Raw genomic sequence first — 14,078 nt, 5'->3', positions numbered from 1 at the left:
CACACAAGACAGGGCCAGGTTCTTTTCACACAGCCTCTCTTCAGATACCGCCTACCCCAGCGGCTGTGCAGGCTGACCCTGAGGGGAAGCGCCTGTCGTTCTGGAAACACAGGGCTATGCCGAACTTTTCAGGGAGGGGTTGTTGAGGGGAGGAAACTGGGAGAAGTGGGGAATCTCCAACTTTATCCCTTGGGCTGGGCCTGCTGCCCTCCCGCCAGGTAATACTTCCGCTGTCCCTGCAGCCCTGGCAGAGCTGTGTTGGCTCTGAACCCCGCCCCTGTGGCACCACCTTCCCCTTGATGCCTTCTATCCCAGTGTCCAGGCAACACGAAACAAACACAGAGGGCAGAGAGGATTGGTCAGGACGGGCTTCGTGAGAAAGACTCTGAAGGAGACACACGGCGGCTGCAGCTTTGTCCCACGCACGTTCCTGGGCAACTGCCAGTGGGGCAGGGCAGGCCCGGGGCCACCCTGCAGGTCGAGGGGGACCACAGCTCCCCTCTGTGGATACGTGTTTGGGGAATCCAGATGACAAAATCAAAAACAAATTTTATTTCTACAAATTAAGTCAAAGTCCCATTGGACCCGTGGATTAATTTATCAGTTTCTCTCTCCGTAAACAGACAGACACATGGTTCAGGACAATCAATTCTGGTTACTTAATCCACCCAAGGGCCTGGTTCTGATCCCTGTGAGGTGCTCTGGTGTTCTGGATAGAAGGTCCCAGGGGGTTCTGTTCTCAAGGATCTTCCTTCCTCAGTTAAAAAATAATCATCAGCGGTCACTCCTGGCTTTGCTCTTCTCAGTCCGTGTCTGGCAGGGACCTGGTTTACTTACCAAGCCCAGAAATATTCCCCTGGCCACTTGGCTCCACCCCCTACTCCTTTCTCTGGCACACCATTGTTAGTTATCCTTCAGATCTCGGCTTAAACATCATTGCCACTAGGCCAGGGGCCTCCCACGTATTACTGCAGCTTACCATGTTGAGGGCCAGGAGCCATTTCCCCATCAGATGGGGTTCTCTGTAAGAATAGAGACTGAGTCTCCTTAATTGCCGTTTCCCCAAGGCCTAGCGTAAAGCCTGGCTGCTTGCTGAATGAATGGAGGTTCTGCAGGATGTGGCTGATCTTGGCGAGGTGAAGACACCTTTATCTTCAGAGTCTCTTCATTCTGCTCAGGTCTGTCATCAGGAAATCACATCTCACGCTTTTCAAGCGATTTCTTCGTGCGTCCACTCATTTTCTTGCTAACAGTTCAGTCGGTGGCGTTCAATTGCCTCCCTTTGCTCTTGTGCTCTGCTGATGTAGTGACAGTGCCAGCCACTCCTTTACTTGATGGGGACTGTGTGTGTACTGCTTGCTCTTCTGAGTCTGTCAGCTTCAGGACATTGCTTGATGGGGGAGATGTGGGCATATCCAGGCTCCTCCTAGAATCCCGCTTTTCCGGAAGTGTACCAGTCAGAACCACTGAGGCTTGGGAAACCTGAGCAAGGGCCTGGGGAGTCCCTGTGTCACCTGTGTTCACGGCTCTTCCCTGCCAGCCTTGATTTGAGCCTCAGTCTCAAACCCAACCAACACCCTCAAAAACTTAACCCCACGCGTCGATCTCATCCCTCTCTGTAACCAGAACCCGATGTTGTCCCAGCACCACCCATGCAGCCTCTGATCCCCCTGCCCTTCTCATGCAACCATGGCCTCACCTGGCAGACCTCCACCTCCAAATCGTCACTGAAAGCTGGGTGGATGGACAGCAGCTGCAAGGCTCCTTGGCTTCTCTGTGACTCTTTGCCTATCCATGGTCTTTCACTGCTGCTGTTCCCAGGGTCTTGCCTCAGAGGTTTCCTCTGCAGGACAACTCCTCCCTGGGTGCTGCAGGGCGAGCCCTGGGCTGCATGGGGACTTGGGAGAGGGGGCTGAGGAGCTTGCCGACTGCGTGGAGAGGAGCCTAGAAAGGGTCAAGTTGCAGTGCCAGCCAAGGTAGGGGTTGTGGGGAGCTTGACTGAGCCTGAACCCAGGGAGTCTGGCGGCCAGTGAGAGGGGTTGGGGTGGGCAGGTCCAGGCAGAGGAGGGCAGGGCTTAGAGGAGTTGGGTGGAGTTGCCGTGAAAGGGACTTTGGAGGAAGAGTAGGCAGGCCAAGCCCTCTGCCTGCCCTTCCCAAAAATGCACTCATCCTGGAAGCAGTCTCTGGACTTCCCTGGGTTTCCGTCCAGCCTCTTTCTACCTCCTGTATCTCCCTGTTTACTCCTTTCTAGGCCTGTCTTTGATTTTCTGTGATTGTCTTAGAATAGAAGCTAATACCACCCAAACCAGGGCCGTTCTTCCTGGAGAGTCATGGATTTCTCAAGAAAAAGCAAGGGGCCCTTTTGGAAATTGGTGTTGGGACTCAGCTCATGGCCTGGGCCCTCTGCCTCCTCTGTCTCCCTCTGAGCCTCTGGAGGGGCCATTTAGACCACGTGTGTTTCTGTCTGTCTCTGTCCCAGTCTCTGTCTCTGCCCTATAACGCATCACTATCTCTCCCAATCTCTTTCTTCTCTCTCTGGGGCCACAGAGGGAACCCCAGTAGTCTCCTAGATCCAGACCTTTAGAAAACCTGAAAAGGAAGTGGGTGGGGAAATGAGGTGTTTGGGGTGGAGACTGGGTTGGGAAAAATGAGAGGGAGGAGTTGGGATGGGGTCTTCCTAGGAGTGGGGCCCTCTTCCACTACTGAGGATAAGGCCCAGAGAGAATCACAGACTGTGAATGCTCCCAGAGAGGGGACTATGGTACCGTGACATGTACTATGGAAACTCTGCTGACACCCCAGTGCCTTCACTCCATCCTCAGCCTCTCCACCGCTGCCCGCCCTGAAAACCCTGCAGGGCTCAGGGCATAGGGCTGGAAGGCTGACAGCTTCTTTTACAGGATTCAAATTGCAAGGAGGTAGTAATTAAGCCTCAGAAGGTCAAGGGGAACAACAATGGCACTCTGCCCTTTCAGGCTTTGAAGGACCCCCATGTGGTGCCCCATAAAGTGGCTGTTCTAGGAGCATGTAGGCCCTTAGTTTCTCCCAACTCCCGTCTCCTAAGGACTCCAAATGCAGACCACCCCTCCTCCCCACCCAGTAAGACTCCCTCTGATGGAGAGCCCCATTCATGGTCAGTAGCTTCCTGCGTCTCCTCCCCAAATGCTTTTCCTGGAGCTTGGCCAGCTGGTGAGCTTGATAGTGAGCAGGACTTCAGAGGGTCCATGCGCTATGGGATTTGGGGGCCTCAGACCCCTTAGATGGGCTCGTGTACCTTTGGCCTCCTCCTCGAAGTCTTGAGACCCCAGTCAACATGTGCTACTGGTAGTCTCCCCACGCTAAGGGTTGAAAATTCTAGCCAAACCTGGATTAGGCAGATGGAGGCTCGAGTCTGTCAATATCAGAAAAAACCCCTCATCTTCGATTCTCATCAACTCCTGCTGCTTACATGTCTTTAAACCATGTTCCAACCTAGCCGTAGCCTATTTCAACGTGAGTCTCAAGCTCAGTTCTGACCCAATGGTCACCCCAATCCTAAATCAATCTAAACCCAGCCTTTGATTTAGCTCTGACTGTATCCCCAGGCAGAGCTGTCAATGAAACTAAAACTCCATTCCTTATTGTAACACAAATCCCAGCCATAAACCTTAGCCTCAATTCTGGCTGTATTTCTAACCCTAATCCCAACCTTAGCTCTAATCCCAACCTCGAATCTGACCTCAACCTCATTCATAATTCAACTAACCCCACCCCAGCTCTAACATTAGCCCACATCCAGAACCCAGTTACATCCCAAGCCTGCCCTTCAGTTTAAGAAAGCCACCACCTTACTGCTTTCTCTATTCATGGTCTCACCTGTTTTCCCTCCCACTCACCCTGACCTTCCATGGTTCTTGTTTGTGAGTGGGTCTGGTAATCCACAGGATCACCGAGACCTCTCTTTGTACCATTCTGGACTGACAGCCTGGGCACTTGGGTATCCCAACTCAGGCCCCAGCTGCCTTGGCTGAATCCCTATGTTTCTCCAGGCCTCTGTTTGCCCATCTGTAAAATGGGGATAATGATCCCTGCTCTTCAAAGGGTGCAGGAAAATCCCATAAACCTAAAAATAAATAAGGAAATAAAGATATTCATTGTGTACATCTGCCAAGTCTCAGAGCGCCCTGTTATTGTTGGCATTGTTGGGAGTTGGGTGCAGGGGTTTGGAACGCAGAGACGCGTGGACTCCTGTGTTTTCCTTAATGTTCTGTCTTATTTTTCCCCAGAGTGATGGGCCCTGGCAGCATCCCTGCGCCCCGTAACTCTCCCCAACACTCTTCCCCCTCTGCCTTTTCTGTGCCCCACGGTAGGGAAGGGGGACAGTCCCTGACTCCTTTGAGGGAGTCGAGCTACTGAATGGGGTCACTCATGTCCCACCATGGAATCCAGATAGGCACAGGCACGTTCTGTCGCCCTTAGACCAGCCAACAAGGAGGGCCCTCCACTTGCACCCCCCGCCACCTGCCAGGACCCTCCCCACCCCAGCGCCAACCTACCCAGAACTGTGCTGGCTTAGTCAGCCTGATGACCAGTCCAGGTTACGAGGGTCCTTGGTCTTAAGGACTCAGTTAATACTCAGACTGCATTCACCCCCAAGACCTGGCCCCTCTTTCTGGGCAGAGAAGCCAGGACACCAAGCGATCCCTCAAGAAGTTCACTCAGAGGGGCTTAGCTGTCCTCAGAGAGACATCCTGCCTTCCTCCCACACACACATTGCTGAGGGGTGCACACGCTTCCACAGGGACCCCCTCCCCCCTCATCCTCTTGGCACTCTTCTCTCCAGCACTCCCGCACTAGTCCCTCAGTCACCCTGGATCCCCCATAGCACCCCTGCTCCCAGGGGTCCCTTACACTGGGGGATGGTCTTGAGTCATGTATGACTGGGGAGCACAGTTCCAGAGGGGCCAGCCAGGAGGAGACTCTGTTCCTGCACACACCCCTTCTCTCCTCTTTCAGCTCAGGAGGCCTGACTCCCTTCAAAAGACCTGTGGCCTCTGGGGAAGGTGGGCTGGATATTGCTGGGGAACCCTATGGCCTGGGATCAGGATTAACTCTTCAGGGCCCGGCCACTCTTCCTCCCAAGCCTGGCTTCTCTTTCCTCTTCCCCATTTCCCCCAGGGAAGGAGGCAGCAAATGAGTGGTGAAGGGAGCTCTTGGAAGCTGTAAATGACAACAGTCATGTTGTCACCCTGAGGATGTGGCCAGGAGGAAGTGAAGTTTAACAGGTGCCTAATTACAAGTTCCGCTGGCTGTCCTGTGCCACTCTTGGGACAGGGAAGAGCTTGGGTGAGGGCTGGGTAATGCCTGGGTAGGCCACCCTGTCACCCTGCTAATTAGGGTTCCTGGGACTCCTCCCCAAGGCGGGGACGAGGCCCCCTCCCTCCCATAGAAATAACTCCGGCTGCTCCCCAGTCGGTCACTCATTGCACCTTCCTGCCACCCCGGGCAGTGTCTGGGCCCTCAGCTCCCCCTCCCTCCACCCACCCCCTCACACCCACCACGACCAGCCCACGGGATACCCAGCCCAGGCGGAGGAAACACCGAGCCTAGAGACATGGGAGCTGGAGGAGCATTCCACCTGTTGCTCGTGTGCCTGAGCCCAGGTACGGGGCTGGGCAGGGGGCAGGGACAGCCAGCATGAGCCTAGGTGGGCAGGAACAGTGCAGCAAGGGCTCACAGGGGAGCCTGAAGCTGCCTGAGATGCCTGGAGGGGTGTTGCCCACCCTTGCCCTGCTGCAGCCGGATGTGGGTATTGCCAGGGGTTCTCTCCCCAGGAGAGCCTGTGCCTGAGGATCAGGGTGGGTGTCTGTGGTGCAAGGGTCTTTGAGTGGATCTTTGCATGTCCCCTGTCAGGCTCGCACATGTGCGCAGGTGCCCTGCAAGCTCGTACTGTGCCTGGGAGGACAGGGATTACTCTGCGGGAGCTGGAGGTGGGGTAGGAGGGCCGAGGAGGAGCCTGGGAAGGATCAATTTTCATCAGACTGTGTGCTATTCCCAGGGTGACCTCTTCCAAGGCCAGACCCAAGGGGCAGGGGAGTAACTTGCCTTGAAAGGGCAAGAGACTAAGGCTGGTGTAAGTCTGAGTGATTGCTTCCATTGTGGCAAGTGAGAGCTCAGCTCTGGGCCCCGTGTGCTATGAGAGTTCCAGGATAGTGCCCCATGCCAGGATGAGGCCTGAGGGTGGCAGGGATGGCAACTCCAGAAACCTCTTACCCCACCAGGACAGGTCTGCAGAGCAGGGCTCAAGTTTGGACATTGTAGCTTCCCGCCCAGGTTGTGGCAAGTCCCACCAAGGGACATTGTGTGCCGACATCACTGAGTCCCTCCTGTGGTCTGGATTTGGAATGAAGGGGCATGAAAGAGGAGTGTGTGTGTGTGGGGTGCATTTTCAGCCTTTGTGTGAGCATGAATGTGTATGTGAGTGTGTGGGCGTGTGCACCTGTGTGGGAATGATGACATTTCTGGCAGGATAGCCGCAGCCCTCTCTGTCTGGTGGGAGCAGGGCTGGCGGAGTCCAATTGGGAGGCTCCTGCTGTGCTGTGGGGACTTGGACATCCCCCTGTGTGGTGCGTCAATGGGTGTGTGAGGCCACTCAGTGCTGACTGCATTCACGCTTCAATATCCTCAGTTGGAGCTGCCTTTTCTCCACTCCCTTACCTCCAGAGGGAGGGTCAGGAGTTCTGGAAGCACCTGAAGATTCAGAAAGAATTTACAAGCAGAGAGTAGGCATCACTATTGAGAGGACACCCTGTAAAGCATGGCCAGCCTTGGGTGCTTTTGTGGGGGGCAAAGAATCACCGCTGTGTGATTCCCCCATTCCCCTCCCTCCTCAAGTCTGCCATCCAGCTTTCTCTTCCACCCTGCCTTTCTTCCCTCTCTCTAGCCTCTCCCTTCTCATTCCCTGTAGCACTTCCTTAATGCTCCAGCAAGAGGAATCAAGGTGAGACACTAGGAACAACTTCCCAAGGAGAGGGAGGGGTGCAGAAAGTCTGGAACCCTTGGGAGGAGGTTGAGAAGACTTCTAAGGAGATAGAAAAGCTGGGTGAGGCTCCCCGAAGCTCTCAGCCTGGTGCAGGGCGGAAGTGCTTTTCTTCCAGCCTGTCCCTCCTTCCCAAGCCCCTCTCCCTGGATGCTTACCCTCCTGCCTGGCAGGCTCCTATGGCATGGAGAGAGTCCTCCTTGCGTGGGTGCTCCCAGCGGCTCTTCTCCAGGGTGGAGCCTCTGCTCTCAGCTGAGTTCTGGCTCATCCCTGGCTTGCCTTGAGCCACCTCAGGATCTGGCAGATGGCAGCAGGATCCTTATCTCAGGAATGAGCCGTTGTTCTCTTGGCCTGGGGCTGGAAGAGGCATCACCAGGTCCCGTTAGAGCCCCAACAGCCAGCCTGCCTGCTCTGGAGTCTAGCCGGGTTAGGACAGGGCTGATGGTCCAGCCAATGTTCCCAGGAGGGAAGTTCAGGGATCCCTGAGGTGTTGAGGGTGTTGGAAGTGCCCTTGCTGGCCTCGCTGAAGCCAGGCTAAGGCTTCCTGGCAGGGCTTCCTTGGATATGTCTGTTCTTGAATGAACACACACAGGGACTATATGAACACACAGTGGGTGTGTCTTTTGAATCAGTATGTTCTGTGTTTGTGTGCAGATTGTGTCTGTGTCTGTATGAATTTAATAGTGTCTCTGTGTATAGGAAGGTGGGGCCACCTAGGTATGTATCTGCATTTTGAAGGCTTGTAAGAGTGGGCCACGTGTCGATTTGTTTGCCTGTGACTGTGTAATTGTGTGTGTGCATGTGTGAGATCTCTAAGTGTAAACATGGTCCCGAGCCACAGAATGATAGAACAGAATGATTACTGAGACCTGGGGCTGTGACTCCAGAAGACATGTTGATTCAAAAAAGAATGCAGACGGAGAGTGTGTGAGGCCTGGTGTGGGGCCTGCAGAGGCAGGGTTGCTAGAGACTGGGTGGTGGAGAGCGGAGTGTCCAGGGCGGGGCCCTGGCTACGCATCCCCGGTCTTATCCCTCGCTAGGTCCAACCGGTTGGGGAGAGGCTTGCCTGGGGCTTCAGGGTAGGGAGGGACAAGAGCTCAGTCCTGAGCTCCTGGGTCCTGGGATCCTGGCTCCTCACCCAGGATTGCCTGCCACTGACTCAGTGGCGGGGCCTCACTGGGAGCCAGCTTGTGGGGGCGGCTGCATGTGAGCCACACAATCACATAAAAGGAAGCACACACAGTCCACAGTGCTGTGTAGTCACGAAAGAGTCACACTGTCCTACAGATACCTGTGGCCACAGTCCCAGGCACACACCATCACTCACTAGCACACATGAACACAGCCAGGCTCCTGGTCACAGCTGCTCACTGTTATGCACAAGCACGCACTGTCACATTTAAGCACTTACATAGCCTCACATGGTCACACACCACTGTACAGAACCACACAGAGGCATACGGACACAGACACATGCCATCATACACACGCATGTACACACATGCCATACACACATGGACACACGCAGTCTTTGGCTTCTCAGGCTGGAGAGGAGCCCCAGAAGCCATTGTAACCATCCTGCTGCCTCTGGACAGGAGCACCTCACTCAGCCCAGACAGGTGACATTTAACCAGCCAGGCTCTTCCATCAGAGCATTCGACACCTCTGTGTGTACCACATGCCTTCACACACACACACACACACACACAAGCACATCCACACTATCACATAAATATACAAGCAGACATGCTACATGGTCATATACATGAATAACCTCACAGTACACAGAGGCAGCCACAAATAGTCATAAGCATACAATGTACATGTATACATATTCATACATGCATACACACAATCATATATACATATAAGCATACATAACAGCTATGTATAACAGCTATACGTGTAGCTGTTACATGCCTATAACAATTCATGCACACACAGATACACACCCACTAAAAACAGCCCTTTTTGTGAAAGCACTCCTGACCTCTGGGTGCAGTGAACAGCGGATGTGAAGGGAAGGGATGATACTGACTCCTTCTGAAGCCCTAGTTCTGCTCCTACCACTCATTTTCTCTGCCCTCCCCCAGCACTGCTGTCTGCTGTGCGGATCAACGGGGATGGACAGGAGGTCCTGTACCTGGCAGAAGGTGATAATGTGAGGCTGGGCTGCCCCTATGTCCTGGACCCTGAGGACTACGGTCCCAATGGGCTGGATATCGAGTGGATGCAGGTCAACTCAGACCCCACCCACCACCGAGAGAACGTGGTGAGTGCTGGGCACTGGGATCTTCTTCCTCTGTGCTTCCTGATGTCTACCTGTTGGACAGCCAACATCCCAAGGGGAGAAGAAAACTAAGTCTTTGAACCTCCTCCAAGGCCTCTCAGGGAATGGGGCAGTGGGGACAAGAGCTCTGCAGTTGTGAATTAAGCTAGCCAGTCAGTCTTCCTCCTCCCACCATTCTAAAGGGAAGATAAGGTGCAGTCTCTGCCTTCAAACAGTTCCCAGTCTGACTGTGTACTTTTCCAACTGTTTGATCTCCTCAGTTTTGTAAGAGGTCAGTGGATCAGGCATCATCATTCTCATTTTTCAGTTGAGAAAACAGAGTCTCAGAGAAGTTCAGCGAATTGCCCAAAGCAGCCAAACCCACATGGCCCTCCTTGGCTCTGCCTATTTCACCACCTGTTTTCCTCTCCTCTTCACAGTTCCTTAGTTACCAGGACAAGAGGATCAACCATGGCAACCTTCCCCATCTGCAGCAGAGGGTCCGCTTTGCAGCCTCGGACCCGAGCCAGTATGATGCCTCCATCAACCTCATGAACCTGCAGGTATCTGATACAGCCACCTATGAATGCCGGGTGAAGAAGACCACCATGGCCACCAGGAAGGTCATGGTCACTGTCCAAGGTATGGCAAGACTCCTCTGAGCTCCTCTTCCCCTGGCTTCAGAGCCAAGGGCAGCTTGGTCGCTGTGAGCCTGGCTCTGTCTCTCTGCTGGGCCCTGGCTTACAATTGTCTGCCTCCTTGCAGCACGACCCGCAGTGCCCATGTGCTGGACTGAAGGCCACATGACATATGGCAACGACGTGGTGCTGAAGTGCTATGCCAATGGGGGCTCCCAGCCCCTCTCCTATAAGTGGGCCAAGATCAGTGGGCACCATTACCCCTATCGAGCTGGGTCTTACATCTCCCAGCACAGTTACCACTCTGAGCTGTCCTACCAGGAATCCTTCCACAACTCCATAAACCAAGGTGAGAGGGCACTGGGTGAGGGCAGTGTGGGGATGAGTGGAAGATCAGGGGCTCTGGGACCTTTTTGGGGTTTCCTTGGGTTATCACTGGCATCAAGTCAAACCTGGAACCCCTGTGGGAGACCCTCCTTCTGTGCCTGCCCCAGTAGCTGCTATAGATATATATATATTTAAGACATAGTTTTGCTCTTGTTGCCCAAGCTGGAGTGCAATGGCACGATCTCGGCTCACTGCAACCTCTGCCTCCCAGGTTCAGGTGATTCTCCTGCCTCAGCCTCCCAGATAGCTGGGATTATAGGCGCACACCACCACACCTGGCTAATTTTTGTATTTTTAGTAGAAACAGCGTTTCACTGTGTTAGCCAGGCTGGTCTTGAACTCCTGACCTCAGGTGATCCACCCGCCTCAGCCTCCCCAAGTGCTGGGATTACAGGCATGAACCATGGCGCTGAGGCCTAGCAGCTGCTATTGAGGGGAGATGATAAGGCAAATGTGGAGAGTCAGTCAAAAGCAGTATGGCGAATTTGGAGAGAGTCTCAGGCAGAGCTAGGCTTGAATCCTGGCAGGGACACTGGCTGCAAGTCTAAGGTAAGCGGCTTACCCTCCCTGTGCCTTGAGTTCTTCATATATGGAAAGGGAATACTAATATACACCTTTCATAAGCATGCAAGGATTAAATGGGAGAGGAAGAGGTGTGTAAAGCTCCTAGTACGTACAGAAGCTGAAAATATTCAACCAAAGAATAATAGAGCTAGGAGGGATCTTAGAGTTCCACTGGTCTAATCCTGTCCTCACAAAGGAGACCAAGGCTCAGAGAGGGGACCTATTTCCCTAAGATCACAGAGTGAATTAATGGTGTTTCTGTCTTGCTGCTGGGAGAGGGGTCTTCCTTGCATCTGTGTCGCAGCAGGGGGAAGGTGACTCTCCTGGAGAGTGGAGTGAATGTGTGTGTGTGTGTGTGTGCGCGCGCGCGCGGACTCGTACACACATGCATAAGTCTTCCCTTCTTCCAGAGTGGGTGTCCCATCCCCCACCCTGCAGGGACTGAGGTTGGGGTGGGAGCTCTCAGAGACCAGGCCTCTCCACTTCAGTTTCAGGCCTGAACAACGGGGACCTGGTGTTGAAGGATATCTCCAGAGCAGATGATGGGCTGTATCAGTGCACAGTGGCCAACAACGTGGGCTACAGTGTTTGCGTGGTGGAGGTCAAGGTCTCAGGTGGGTGCAGCAGCCTTGGGGGCTGGGCGGTTGGGAGGGTTGAACTGGAGGTGACTGGGTTTTAGTTCGGAGCCTCAGCTGCTTCTGTCTTTCCACTGCCATCCATTTGCCAGTGGGGACTCCCAGCTCCTCTCCTGCAAGTGGGCCAAGATCAGTGGGTACAATTACCCCTATGGAACGGGGTCTCACCTTCCCAGCACAGCTTCCACTCTGCGCCGTGCTGGAAGCCCTGGGAGAAGCGTGCTGACACAAGGGGTTAACATGCATCTCCCCATATCTTCCCCACTGCGTTTCCCAGGGCTCAGAGACCCTCTGGGTCCCTCTGCCTCTTTCCCACTAACCCCTGCCCTGGCACCTCCTGGTCCTGGTCCTCAGGCACCTGCCATGCTGTGAGAAAGCCTGACCGGCCTCCACTTCTCTCCACAGACTCCCGGCGTGTAGGCATGATCATCGGCGCGGTGCTGGGCTCTCTGCTGGCGCTGGGCTGCCTGGCCGTAGGCATCTGGGGGCTCGTCTGCTGCTGCTGCGGGGGCTCCGGGGGCGGCGCCCGCGGTGCCTTCGGCTACAGCAACGGCGGCGGGGTCGGCGGAGGGGCCTGCGGCGACTTGGCTAGTGAGATCAGGTAAAACCTGATGCATGCTGCATGCTGCTGTGCGGCGGGGAACCGGCGCCCTGCTCGCCTCACTCCTGCCTGCCACCGGCCGGCTGAGCCCCCCACCCCAACCCTGCCCGCCATCGCCACGGAGTGCTGGGACTGCGGCATGTCGACCTGCCACCCAACGCATGGCTTTTCCCTCCCCCTCCCACCCCCGTCTTCACCTCTGCTTCCTGCCCTCCATTTCCCTCCTGCCTTGCACCTGTCTGTCTTGTCTAGACTGTAAGCTCCTGGAGGGCAGGGCCTGTGTTTTTTCATGTTTCCCCTGTACTGCGCCGGTGAGAAGTCTGACATGATTATTTAAGAAGAGCTAATAATAAGAATAGTGCTAATAACTTATATTAGAAGCAAACTAGAAATAAAAATAGAACAAGTCTAGCAGTGCTAATGATTGCAATGCCTCGGGGATGGAGGGAAAGATGGAGAAGATTGAGGGACAGGAGGTGAGAAAGAGAGAGATTGCGCGTGCAAGGTAAGGGCTAGCTAAGGAAAGAAGAGGAAAAGCAGCTCCTTCTGGATCTCTGTCAGAGACGATCGCCCTGCGAAACATCAGAAAGGGGTTGGAGGGGCCTAGAGGGGACTGCCTGCGGGGCTGTCCAGATTCGAGCGGACAAGCCCTGTCTGGAGGATAGGGATGGTGGCTCCGGGACCGCTGCAGGGTCGCCGGCCCAGGAAGCACGAAGGAGAGTAGGTCGAGGCCGAGGGAGAGAGGCGAGGGCAGGTGGAGGGAGGTGCGGGAGACCAGAGGTTGCCAAGAGCCCCCGGCTCTGCCCAGGCCGTGCCCACGCCGCGCCGCGGAGCAGCCCGCTCACCCGCCCGCCTGTTGTTTTCCACAGAGAGGACGCCGTGGCGCCCGGGTGCAAGGCCAGCGGGTGCGGCAGCCGCGTCACCCACCTCCTGGGGTACCCGACGCAGAACGTCAGCCGCTCCTTGCGCCGCAAGTACGCGCCTCCGCCCTGCGGTGGCCCCGAGGACGTGGCCCTGGCGCCCTGCACCGCCGCCGCCGCCTGCGAAGCGGGCCCCTCCCCGGTCTACGTCAAGGTCAAGAGCGCGGAGCCGGCCGACTGTGCCGAGGGGCTGGCGCAGTGCAAGAACGGTCTCCTGGTGTGAGCGCGCCGCCGGGCTGCGCCTCGGCCGGGAGGAGGGCGCGGGGCCCTCTGCCCGCAGCTGGGGACACGTCGGGGCTGGTGCCGACCTCCCTCGCCCCAGGCCGCCAGGCGGCTGAGGGTGAAGGCATTTCCCTAAGGAAATGCATCGGGAGGCAGAGCCTCCTCCCCACAAGTGGGAGGGGGCGGGCGAGGGCGCAGGAAGGCGATCTCGAGCCTTCTCCGCCTCCCCGGGGCCGAAGGCTCTGGGGAGAGGGAGGGAGGAGGAGGCCGAGTCAGTGTCCTAGAGAGGCTGAGGACGGAGGCCCGGTGTCCCCAGCCTAAGCAGAGGGCCCCGGGGGCCGGGTGGGTGGGGGTCCGTCTGGACGAATTGTTCTGTGTGTGAGGTCTGAGCTCTGAGGCTGCAGTGTTGGCACAATAAAGAAGCATTGAGAAGTGAGTCCGAAGTGGCTGTCCGCGTTCTACGGAGGCTGGGCACGGGGGTGTTGGGGAGAGGGTCCTGTCCAGGGCCGGGGAGGGTTGCTTCTGTCGCTCCGCCCCGTCCCCGCCCCTCTCCTCCCTCCTCCTGCTTAGATCCCTGGCAGTCAGAGCTGGAAGGATCCATCCAATGCTACTCCTTTCAACAACATACAAAGTGCACAGAAAAGGAAAACAGTAAAAAAGGATTAGCTCGGAATATCTATGACTGCAAAATCAGCGATCATAGATATTTGAGAAACTGGCAAAGTGCAATAGACTTGCCATTTCTAAATATTCAAAGTTTTCACTTGTCAATATTTTCTGTTGAGATAAATGTGCTCTGAAGGTCTAGGGAGGCTTTGTATGTT

The 14,078-nt window shown here is 55.4% G+C and overlaps 1 protein-coding gene and 2 long non-coding RNA genes across 3 annotated transcripts; 1 reads left to right on the top strand and 2 right to left on the bottom strand.

Annotated features, from left to right (window-relative positions):
- Positions 1-529: 529 nt before the first annotated feature.
- Positions 530-5,508, bottom strand: LOC105715380 (uncharacterized). The gene is made up of 2 exons (XR_001107029.3): positions 1,700-5,508; positions 530-1,437 (listed from the first exon to the last, which is right to left on the bottom strand). It is a non-coding gene; the product is annotated as an uncharacterized LOC105715380 (long non-coding RNA).
- Positions 5,458-13,690, top strand: VSIG8 (V-set and immunoglobulin domain containing 8). Its single transcript, XM_012449710.3, has 7 exons — positions 5,458-5,642; positions 9,112-9,290; positions 9,728-9,929; positions 10,053-10,274; positions 11,371-11,490; positions 11,917-12,112; positions 12,982-13,690. The coding sequence occupies exons 1-7, from the start codon at positions 5,594-5,596 to the stop codon at positions 13,253-13,255; spliced, it is 1,242 nt and encodes a 413-aa protein (XP_012305133.1). The 5' UTR covers positions 5,458-5,593; the 3' UTR covers positions 13,256-13,690.
- On the bottom strand, positions 5,592-11,977 carry LOC105715382 (uncharacterized). Its single transcript, XR_010340268.1, has 3 exons — positions 11,870-11,977; positions 7,177-11,624; positions 5,592-6,729 (listed from the first exon to the last, which is right to left on the bottom strand). It is a non-coding gene; the product is annotated as an uncharacterized LOC105715382 (long non-coding RNA).
- Positions 13,691-14,078: the final 388 nt, after the last annotated feature.

The sequence above is a fragment of the Aotus nancymaae genome, unplaced genomic scaffold (assembly GCF_030222135.1).
Source record: "Aotus nancymaae isolate 86718 unplaced genomic scaffold, 86718_ANA_hifiasm-v0.15.2.pri h1tg000108l, whole genome shotgun sequence".
Taxonomy (NCBI): domain Eukaryota; kingdom Metazoa; phylum Chordata; class Mammalia; order Primates; family Aotidae; genus Aotus; species Aotus nancymaae.
Note: the sequence above shows the minus strand (reverse complement) of the source record. Positions and strands in the feature narration are given on the sequence as shown.